Source organism: Hirsutella rhossiliensis (genome assembly GCF_020360975.1).
Source record: "Hirsutella rhossiliensis strain HR02 chromosome Unknown scaffold00015, whole genome shotgun sequence".
Lineage (NCBI taxonomy): Eukaryota > Fungi > Ascomycota > Sordariomycetes > Hypocreales > Ophiocordycipitaceae > Hirsutella > Hirsutella rhossiliensis.
In genome coordinates, this window is record NW_025408681.1 from 361,016 (window position 1) to 372,434 (window position 11,419).

Sequence of the window (11,419 nt, forward strand, 5' to 3'; positions counted from 1 at the left end):
TGTATGTGGCTATAGACACGTGGTGTGTAGAGGTACCTTAGTACCGTGAGATATAGACTAATAAGTAGGGGTAGCTTTTCTTATATTAATAGTATAGCGAGTATAGGCCTAGCTTATATAGTAACTAGGTTGTAGAGGTATATTATTTTTGGAGAGTTTAGTAGATATCAAGTATAGATTCAGTGTTATTCAGATAGTAGGCTCATTTTTGCATGCGTTGGCGGAGGGGCCGGATGGGCGCGTCGCTAGTACTAGCGACGATAGAGTCAAGAAGGGAACCGGGCGCGGCGGCCAGGGCATGAGCGGGCGTGTCCCCGGGCGGCCTTGACGACGAGGCGGACTGCGGGGGTGAGGAGGAAGTGGCGGCGGAGCCAACAGTGCTCGAAGAGGAGGAAGGAAGCGAATGGTGCTGGTGCAAGGTGCGCGACCTCTTAATCGGGGAGTCGGCCACGGCCGAGCAGGCCCGCTTGGGCGGCGGCGTCACAGGCGCATCGGCAGGCGGGCCCGGAGCCTTGGAAGGCGTGTGCGGCGCGGTCGAAGGCGGCGTAGCAAGCGAGTAGGAGGCGGCGCGGACGAGGTCAAACGCAGAGGAGGTGGAAGAGGGTTGACGCCTCAGGGGCTGGGCCAGCGGGGAAGCGGAGGCGGCAGCGGCGGAAGACCTATCATGGAAAGTCCAGCTATCCGGGACGACGACGAAGACGTAATCGCGGTCCGAGCCGGGCGGGACACACATCACGCCATGATCGAGAAGGCCGGCGACCTTGCCAGTGCAGGTAAACGGGATACCAGGCAGAAAGGGAGAGGCGGACCTCTCGGCCAGCTTCTTACACAGGACGAGCCAAGGGTTGGCATAGATGGGAAAGATGACAAAGACCTGAAAGGGTGGTAGCCCTTGAAGGAACCTTGTCCGGGACGCCAGGGGCGATGTACGTCGATAGCTGGATTAGGCCGCAGCAGCGGAGCTGGTCGGTCCCAAGACCAGGAAGAAGATCGGCCTGCAGGAGGTCAAGTCCGGAGCCGGCGACGACGCCGTGAAAGGAGACAACAGGAGGCGTCGAGGGAAGTGGCCGTCGGGTGCCAAGGAGCGCGGGAGGACGCTTAGGAAGAGATCAGCGGGGCGGCAAAGAGGACGGAGGAGGCTCACGGCTGGTAGCCCTGGTCGCGGACGACGAGGGCGGGCATCGTATAGAGGAGAGTCTCGCCGACGTCGGCCTCGAGACCGTCGCGGCGCTCGACCTCCCAGGCGAGGGCGTACGGATGGACGCGGCCGGACATAAAGAACCACTGCTCAGACCAATCCGAGTCGACGACCGGCTGGCCGTAGATTGAGAGATTCAAGCTAAAGAAGAGGGGGGAGACATCGTTATCATCCCCGCTGCCCGGAGGAGCGTACTCGAGCGCCAGCAGCCACGAGGGGCGGGAAGGAGGACGCGGGCAATGGCCTCGGCGTTGAGGCCCTCACGCGGTGCTCGTCCTGGTGGGCGAACCTCACGGGGCAGTCGGGCTGGGCAAAGAACATCATGGTCATGTCGCCGCCGGCGCCCTTATTGCCTGTAAGAGGCCTGCGAAGGTGCGGCGGAGAGTCGGTGGTAGGCGGCGTCGGGGACATTATAGCCCTCTAGCAGGAAGTAAGTCAACTAGTAAGCAATAGGGCAAGGAAGCCATACATAGCTATATAGATCGCAAAGAAGCCTATATAGCGCGATACTGCATTAAAGCGCGGTAGGGTTAGGAGATTAGAAGATCGGATATAGGTTAAAGTCCTAGAGAAAAGAAGGCATAAAGGGTTAGCAGGGCAGGCCATATATATAGGGGTCCCATATAGGTAATAGAGAAGACATAGATGAAAGCAACGAGAACAATAGGAAAGGATAGGAAAGATATAATCGGCGGTCTACTACGAGATTAAGGGTCTTAATATATAAGCCATACGGCAGGGCTAAGCGTGAAGGAAAGGTATAGCATTGTCTCTGATGCGTACGAGACATTGAACTAAAGGCGGGCACATAAGCGCCTAGGGACGGACCCAGACGTAGGCTATGGGGTCCTAGGAGAGAAGAGGAAAGCGTGGCGCATAGAGCGTCAGGACGAGAAGCCATTGGTAGGACCTACGTCTAGGGAACAGCCGAGGCCGCATCGGCCGCGGGGTAGGGCAGTAGGCGTCAGTCGGTACGGACCGCAGACAGCTAGCGCGGGCATAATAGTAAGTAAGTAGCATATGTAAGGACATGCTAAGTCGGGAGGCCGAGGGCATATAGATATGTGATTAAGAAGCATGTGTTATGTGGAAGGCATGGGCCGAGCGGGAGCATGGCGAAGAGAGGGCACGCCAGCGGCCCGTATATGGAGAATGTTTGCCGAAGGAGGTGGTGGCATAGTAAGTAGGTAAGGCCAAGAGAGCGTACGCAGTAGAGGTAGCAGCATCCATCACGATGAAGCCAGCCAGTACAGAAGCGCAGCACGGGGCTGAGAGCAGCGCAGGCCGAGCACGGGAGGCACCCAGAGCCCCATATAGCAATGAGGTTCAGGCCGATCTCGGCGGCGCCGGTGCCCGGCGCGGAGGGTCGGCAGGTGGCGCATGAGAGGGCGTCAGGGCTGGTGCTGCCGAAGCGAAGGCGACGGGCGGCCGGCCGGCGAGGAATCCAGGGAGGACCGGCGCGGGGAGGCAGGCACGACTAGGGCCACGGCGGAAGGACGCCCCAGGCACAAGCGACCAGGGGGCGATGGAAGGGAAGACGGCGCCGTCGACACCGGAGACGAGGCGGGAGGCGAAACGTAGAGAAGCCGGCGAAGGCGAGGGTGGCTTCCTCCTCACGCCGCCAAGCTCCGGCCGAGGCGCCGCGGCCCGGGCAGGAAGGAGGCCGGGGCGGCCAAGGCAGCAGCGGATCGACAGAAGCCAGCAGCCGCTGTTCCGGGATATCCAGCCGCGGCCGACATCGGGGGAGGCTCTAGCGACACAGCCATGGAGCGCGGCAGGCCCGGCCCTAGGTCCGGCGGCACGGCAAAGACAGCTTCAGAGGATACAGCCCTGGCCGGGGAGCGGGCCAGAGGGTGCCACGGGGACGCGGCCGAGGCGCAAAGCCCAGTGCAGAAATGAAAAGCCAACGCGCCGGTATAGTTCCCAAGCAGGCTCCCAGGGTCGGTCGACGGAGAGGTGGTTAACGTGATGTAGATGAGACGACGATGGGCCCGCCGCCCTGGACAGAGACAGAAGAAAGCGCAGCCCGGTTGGCAAAGAAATCGAGGCAAGACATGGCGGCCGCGCGTCAAGCATGGCCGGGCCGTCCCTAGGCCCCACGGCAAGTCAACAGGCGCCTCGGGATATCCTGCCTCGGCCAGTAGCCACGATGGAGAGCGCTATAGGGGACACGGCTGAGGCTGTAGGGCCTGGCGAGGCAATAGAAGGCCAACGCGCAGGTAAGGACTATGAACGGTGCCAGGGTATATATATATAGATGTCTAATCGGATATAGATGGGATGACGAGAGGCCCGCTACCTCGAGAGAGACAGAAGAGGAAGGGCAACGCCGCCAGCGGACAGACCGAGGCAAAACGGAGTCGCGGCGACCAGAGGCGGCCAAGGCCAAGGCAGATGCAGGCCGAGGACCTGGCGGACGTGCTGCGGGGCCTCGAAGAGGAGTTCGAGGCGGGTGAGAGGCTGGCCGACGAGCGGGCGTGGTGCGCGCCGGTGCCGCGGGAAAGGGAGGTCAGGACAGTGCGGAGGTTCTACCGGGCGTTCCACGACGCCGGCACGCTACCGACCGCGACGTGCACGCTATGCTACCGGAAGCAGGCCAGGGTGGAGCTCAGGGAGATGGCGTGGGAGGGCTGGTCGCGGCACGGCGCGGCGCAGGGAGGCGGGCGGTCGCCGTTCGGGTGCCGAAGCTGCTTCCCCGAGGGCGCGCCGGTGCCGGTGTGCGCCGAGTGCGCGCGGCGGGTCGGGCGCGACGGCGCATCGGCGGCGATGCACCTCCACCGGCGGCTCGGCTGCGAGCACGTCTACCCGGACGAGCTCAAGGGCCTGACGCCGGTCGAGGAGAAGCTGATCGCGCTCAACTCATGCTACGGCTTCGTGACGAAGTACAGCATCCCCGGCGGCCAGAGGCAGGGCGTGAGGTACCCGAGGCACGTCAAGGGCCACATCACGGTGTTCCCAAACGACGTCCAGGGGCTCGCGACCAAGGTGCTCCCGCACCCGCTGCTCCGGGTCATGGACGAGATCCACGTCTCGTGGCAGGGCGCCGAGAGGCCCGGGCCGCGGGACTTGTCCGGCCTGCTGTCTGTACGGCGGCGGCCGGTGGAAAGGGCGTTGGCGTGGCTTAAGGAGAATAACCCGCACTATAGCGAGGTCGAGGTCGACACGGCCGAGATGGACAGCTGGGGGGAGCCGGCGCACGGGGTGCCGGCGGCGGTGTGGGAGCGGCTCGAGCACAACGAGCCGTCGGCGCGCGAGAGGACGCAGACGGCGCAGCTGGTGCCGCCGACGGAGCGGGCCATGGACGACGAGGGCGTCGTCGAGATCGAGGAGGTGCTTGCGATGCTAAGGCAGGGCCGGGACCCCGCCGAGGGCCGGCCCGACCCCGGGCCTACGTACGAGGGGGCGGGTAACGGCGAGGATCTAGAGGGCGCTAGGCCCGAAGAGGAGGGGGACATAATTAACGAGGTAACGTCGTCCGGCATGTTCCCCCTCGACGGGGCGCCCGAGGTGGCGGACGCCGATAAGATCCGCTTCGCCCGCGAGGCTATCGGGACCATAGGCCCGAGGACATGGGTCAACATGGCGGCGGGAGGGGCGGCGGGAGGGGCGGCGAGGAGCAGCGGCCGTGGCGGCGACAGCGAGCCCTACATACAGGTGCGGCGCGGAGACGAATTTGCCGACTCGGCAGACGCGTCCTTCTTCGTCAGGGCCTTCCCGACCCTGTTGCCCTTTGGGCTAGGCGGGCCGAGGCTCGCCGACGAGGCCGCCGCGGGCGAGGGCGCGGCCGCGGCCGCCGGCCGGCGGGGCGGCGAGGCGGAGCGGGTCGCCGAGGGCCTCACGTCGACGCGGAACATGAACCTACAAGCCTGGGCCGACGTCGTACTACGGCGCCACGGCGGGCGGTTCGCGACGCACCCCATATTCGCCTTCCTCGTCTTCAACATGGGCGTACGGTCCAGGAATCGCCAGGCTAGTATGCTGGGCGTGACGAGGAAGAACTTTGCAAGGGTCGAGGGCCTGCTAAAGTCGTTAACGACGCAGAGACTCGAGGCGGCGAAGGTCGAGCTCGAGGCTACGGGCAAGACTAGCGACGACGGGGTGACGGAGCTCCTCCGGTCCCTCTCGGTGTTCGGGCACAGGCAGCCCATGTCCAGGGAGAGCCGCCTAGGCATGCGGAAGAAGATACTCTCCCTTATTATTAGGTACGGGGTGCCGGTCATCTGGTTCACGCTGAACCCGAACGACATCACGAACCTAGTAAAGCTACGGCTGGCGGCGTACCGCGCCCGTGACCCCGACGCGGCCGAGGCCTTCCTAAGGGACCTCGGGAACGCGTATAAGCGGACGCGGCTCGCCATATCGGACCCGATGAGCTCGGCCGTCTTTTTCCACCGGGAGATGACGCTCTTCTTCGAGCACTACGTCCGGACCGGGGAGGAGTCGGTGTTCGGGCACGTCGGGGCCTACTACGGGGCCGTGGAGACGAACGAGCGAGGTGCCCTCCACCTCCACGGGCTCCTCTGGCTAAGGGGCAACAGGGGCCTCGGCGAGGCGCTCGCGGGCGCCGACACGGAGGAGCAGGCGGCGTGCCGGAAGCGAATCGCCCGCTACGTAGACAGCGTATTCTCCGAGGCAAGAGAGCGATAAGACTCTACTGAGAAAGCCCTCCAGATATATGCCACTCAGTACGGACAGAGGAGAGGGTTCTAGGCTAACCCGGGGCCACAGGAGCTAGACGCAGAAGGCTACTGCGCCGTGCAGGCGGAGAGGTCGGCGACGGCGGACATATCGTCGCGGCTCGACGACGTCGCGCGCTTCACAGACGCCTTCAACGAGGAGGCCAACTTCTGCGCGGGCGCGACGCAGGTCCACACGCACAGCGCGACCTGCGTAAAGTACTCGCTCGGCGGCGGGGCGCGCGAGGGGAACCTCTGCCGGTTCAAGGCGCCGTGGAGGCTGGTGGAGAGGACGGCGCTGACGACGGACGGGGTGCTCGAGGTCCGGCGCACGCATAACATGGTCAACCGGTGGAACAGGGCGATGGCGGTCGGGCTGCGGCACAACCACGATATCTCGTTCATCGCGACGCAGCGTAAGACTATGGCCCTGATCTACTACATCACCAACTACGCGACCAAGGTCGAGGACCCGGCGTGGAAGCGGGTGGCCGCGGCGGCCGAGTTCCTCCCGACGCTAGAGGGGGAGCTAATAGAAGAGAACAGCGGCAGTAGTAGCGAGGGCAAGAGCGAGAGGAGAGGGCCCAGGGCTAACGAGGAGGTAGCGATAGGGCCAGAGCCTACTATAGGGAGGAATAAGACGAGGACGTTCCTACTCAAGGTAGCGAACCGGGTCTTCACAGAGCGGCCACTCTCGCAGGTTGAGGTAATAGCCCACCTCCTAGGGTATCCGGCGGAGTTCAGCAGCGGCTCGGCGTGGGCGTACGTCAATGCGAACCAGCTCTACTGGGCCGTCTTCCGCCGGTGGAGGCATCTCCAACGGGCAAGCGGCGCGGAGGCGACAGGCGACGCGCCGGACGAGACGGTCGTCGTGGAGGAGGCCGGGCCGAGAATTCCCCTCGTCGAGGCCTACCGTCACAGGGGGGAGCTCCTACAACGGCTTTGCCTCTACGACTATACGTCACTTATAAGGCTGAGGCGGGCCGGCGGCAGCGCCGACAGCAGGGCGGGCTGGGGCGAGATACCCTCGCAGAGGCTGCGCGGCAGGAAGGGCTGGGTGCAGGTGCTTAGGCGACCGGGCAAGGCGGCGACGGTGCGGCTAGACGGGTACCTAAGCAAGGAGTTCAGTAAGGAAGACGAGGAGTCATGCCACCGAAGGTACGTATTATAAGGTAGGAAATGCCTATAGGAAGGCAGCTTGAGGATACATATAGGCTAGGTCGGCTAACGGCACCCAGGGCGGCGGTGCAGCACCTTGCCCTATTTATACCATGGGAGTCATTTGTCAGCATAGGAGCCGGCGACATCAACGATATCTGGGCACAGGCGCGATCGTCGCTCTCCCGAGGTCGCGCGGCTCGTAGACAACGTACAGCTCCTCCGGCGGTCAGCGGAGGACGCGAAGCGCGACGCCAAGCAGTGGGCCGCGACAGCCGAGGAAGACAGGTCGACAGCGCCACAGGCCGAAGACGAAGGTAGGGCCACGGGGAGCGGCGGCGAGGGGGCGTACCGCGGCGGCGGGGCGGGCGACACGGCCCGGCTCATCGACGTGGTCGGAATGCAGCCGCCGCGGGGCAGGTGACGGCGCAGTCGACAGAGCTGCTAGGGATGACGCAGCAGCTCTGCCGGTTCCAGCAGCCCGGGCTCGAGTCAGCCGCCGAGCTCGCGGCGACGGTGGTAGCGGAGGATGGGCCCGTGAGGCGAGTCAACCTACCGGGCTCGGCGCTCTCGGGGGCGGCGCTGCCGCGGCAGGAGGAGGTGCGGGCTATTAAGTCGCAGCAGAGGAGCGCCGCGCGGGAGCGGGAGCGGGCCATACAGGGCATCCAGGGCTCACAAGGCGGCGGGGCGGCGGCAGGCGTCGGGGCGGACCGCGGCGCGGCCCTCCGCGGGGTCATGGGGGGATTCGGCGAGGACGACATGGACGTGACGGCGGCCGACGGCGACCCAGACGTAGGCACGGCGGCGGGGATGCGCGTGCGGCTCGGCCCGTCGAGCTCGTTCCTCGCCGCCGGCCGGGAGCTGGCCAAGGAACTGACGCTGAACGAGAAGCAGTCAATTGCCCTCCTCATCGTATGCCGGCAGCTCGACCAGATCCGGCAGGCCAACGAGGCAGGCGGCGACGGAGAAGGCCAGCTCTGCCTATTCGTCGGCGGCGAGGCGGCACCGGCAAGTCGCGCGTCATAGAGGCGCTCGTCGAGCTGCTCGCCCGGAGGGAGCTCTCGAGCCGGATGCTCGTGACGGCGACGTCGGGCACGGCTGCGGCGCGGATCAACGGCATCACCCTCCACTCGGCCTGCGGCCTCACGGTCGGCCAGGCGGGAGGGGCGACAAGGGAGCTGGACGGGGTGCGGCTGCCGGGCGCGGGCGAGCGCTTCGTCGACGGCCGGTCGCGCATGGACTGGCGGGAGAAGGAGGTACTCGTAATCGACGAGGTCAGCATGCTCGGGGCGCGGACGCTGCACGCGGCCAACGAGCAGCTCCGCCGGCTGCGGGGGTCGGCGCGAGACTTCGGCGGGATCCCGGTAGTGATCCTCTGCGGCGACTTCCACCAGTTCCGGCCGGTGCAGGAGCGGTCGATCCTGCTGCCGAGCGCGGCGGTGTCGTGGGACGAGGACAGGGCGTTCGCGGCCGAGCAGCGGCGGCAGCACGACGAGGCGCACGCGCTGTGGCGGCGCTTCACAACGGTCGTCATGCTCGACGAGCAGATGCGGGCCGCCGGCGACCCAGAGCTGCGGCGGCTGCTCGGGCGGATCCGCCGCGGCGAGCAGGACCGGTCGGACCTCGAGCTGCTCAACTCGAGGTGCCACCGGCCGGCAGGCGGATCGCGTGGGAGACGGGCGTGACGGTGGTCACGCCTCTCAACCGCAACCGCTGGAACCTCAACCTCGAGGCGGCGCTCGCGTTCCGGGCGCTGCGGCGGACGGCGGCGCGCGTCTTCCTCTCCGAGCACAAGTGGAAGGACGGCGAGCCGACTGAGGAGGAGGCGGTGCTGATGCTCGGCCAGGGCGACGACAGCGCGACGCCGGTGCCGGCCGTCTTCGTCTTCGTGCCCGGCATGCCGGTCGTCGTGAACCAGAACACGCACCAGGGGCTGAAGGTGGTGAACGGGGCCGGCTACACGGCGGTGGCCGTGATCCCCGACCGGGCCTTCCCCGGCCACCGGGTGTCGGCGGAGCTGACGCTGCACTTCGGGCCGCCGGCGGGCATCGTGCTGGCGTCGGAGACGACCCGGGACCTCCACTTCGTAGGGATGCCGGCCGGGACGATCCTGCTGACGCCCATCAGCGTGAAGATCACGGCGCAGCGGAAGCGGCCGTGGCAGCGCAACGACGTGAGCCGGCGGGGCCTGCCGTGCGCGGCGGCCTTCGCCTGCACCGACTACAAGGTGCAGGGCGGGACGCTGGAGCGTGTGGCGCTGGAGCTGAGGGGGGCGAGGACGACGACGGTCGAGGGGCGGGCGGTGCCGTCGCCGTGCGACCCGTACAGCCTATACGTGCAGCTGTCTCGGTGCCCGACGCTCGACGGCATCATGCTCGTGTCGGAGGTGCGGGAGCGGGACCTGGTGGGGAACCGGGTGCCCGAGGAGATGACGGCGGCCCAGGCCCGACTGGAGGAGCTGAGCGGGTGGACGGCGCGGGAGGCGGCCGGCTGGCTCCGCGGGTAACGGCGGCGCCGCCGGCGCGCCGCCCGCAGCGTAGGAAGGCTAGCCTTCGGGAGTGTTGAATGGCCTATAAGGATGACTGGCCATTGCCGCGGCGTTACGTCTTAATATTGGCGGTTAAGCACGTACGGTTGCATAGGCAATATATATATATATAGTCATGGCAGGTAGCGTGCCGGCAAAATGCATAATCTCTCTGTCTTAGATGCGTAGGGTTGCGTAGGCAATATGCGTCGAGTCTTTTATCAGGTCACGCACGTGGGCAGTCTGCGTCGAGTCTTGGGCTGCGTAGACGGCCGGCTGGCCATCGCAGCGACGTTTTATATCGTGACGGTAGTCAAAGTTGTGTTGTAGATGGCGTAGGCATCTCAGGCCGGGTCTCGTGTTCCGTAGGCAAAAGCAAGCAGCTATTGCGGCGACGCCACCGGCTTAACGATAGTTAGGGCTACCAGGCCACGTGGGCAGCCCGCGTTTTGCATCCATATAAGTATAAGGAGGGCCCTTCAAGAGACAACCAAACGGACGGGAAAGGGAAAGGGAAGAGGGGCAGCAAGGGGAGAGGGCAAAAGAGGAGGGGAGGCGACTGGCAGAGAGGCACGTACTATGCCTTTCTATAATTTTTACTTAATTATGACGAATTAAAAGCAGGAACACCGACGAATCCAGAGCGGGAACGCCAGCGAATCAGGAGGCGGGAAAGACGGGGAAAAACTTTGGGGGGGAGGGCTCGCAGGGTAAGAAAAGAAGCCTTTCGTTCCTCAAGGCAAAGGCATGAAGTCCTTTCGTTCCTCAAGGCAAGAAGCCTTTCGTTCCTCAAGGCACTAACGTTCCTCAAGGCATGGCGGCTTTTTTTTTTTTTCCTTTCTCCCCGGGGAGGAACCAGAAGAACCTTTTCGTCACTAACGTTCCTCAAGGCACTAACGTTCCTCAAGGCAAAGCGAGAAAAATGCTAGCCAATCAGAAGGCGGGAAAAGCCGGGGGCGAAACTCGAGGAGAAAGGGGGGTTGTGGCTCGCAGGGCAAGAAAATCCTTTCGTCACTCGTTCCTCGTTCCTCACCTCAAGGCAAGGGGGTGGTTATACGTGTTACGGCCAGGCACATACGAGCCTTGACGGCTATAAAGATGTATTGGCACTATGAACGAAGACTCAAAGCTAAGGAGCAAGAAAGAAAGACTAGACTACACGACCGAGCTGGCCCTTATGTGCATATGCACGAGGTTACCTCAGCAGCGCTCAGGTAAGCACGAGGTCGCACGTGGGCACGTGATGCTGCTTGGGCACGCGACACTGGTGAGGTTCTGCGCTGGTGTCTCTACGCTGGCGCGCAGGGTCGTGACACTCTATCCCTCTGGGCCTTGTCAAGGGCGACCACTTTCGGCACATAAACTCACCAATAGCTCTCCCACCTCAGCAATGGACCAAGGCCATGACTCGAATATGGTCATTACTCGCATTGCCTTGATCCTTCGCATTTCATTTCCCATCATGTCACGAAGTTACTGCACCATCCAGCAAAAGTTGGGCCGACTTGTGAAGTGGGTTGGCTTATTGTACCGCCCTCGGCGGGGGGGGCCTTACACATCATGCCTAATTTCGGCGCCTCCCGCAAACGTTAATTAGTGCAGATTATGAAGGCCTCGACTATCAAGCGCTGCAGGTCTCGCGAAGAGAGTGGGGCAAAGGGGGCTTCTCTGTGGTCAATTGATGCCTCTCTCTGTCTTGTTCTTTCCGTATCCCATTGAGTGCGCGAACGCCGGTCTGAAGTTACGGGACCCACAGTACGTAGCTACCTTCTAGATACACCCTTAGTAGCGCGTAGATTGACGTGTGCAATGTAGCTATTGTACTAAGCCGAATTGCTAGGACTTCTATGTATCGCTAGT

General features: G+C 63.9%; 1 protein-coding gene across 1 annotated transcript; it reads left to right on the forward strand.

Annotated features, from left to right (window-relative positions):
• Positions 1-3,592: 3,592 nt before the first annotated feature.
• On the forward strand, positions 3,593-9,538 carry HRG_10171 (PIF1-like helicase domain-containing protein; the record flags this gene model as incomplete). The annotated part of the gene is made up of 9 exons (XM_044868642.1): positions 3,593-5,830; positions 5,927-6,425; positions 6,504-7,032; positions 7,113-7,151; positions 7,201-7,426; positions 7,492-7,944; positions 8,046-8,647; positions 8,692-9,118; positions 9,197-9,538. 9 exons carry the CDS (start codon positions 3,593-3,595, stop codon positions 9,536-9,538), a joined length of 5,355 nt encoding a protein of 1,784 aa, XP_044715997.1.
• Positions 9,539-11,419: the final 1,881 nt, after the last annotated feature.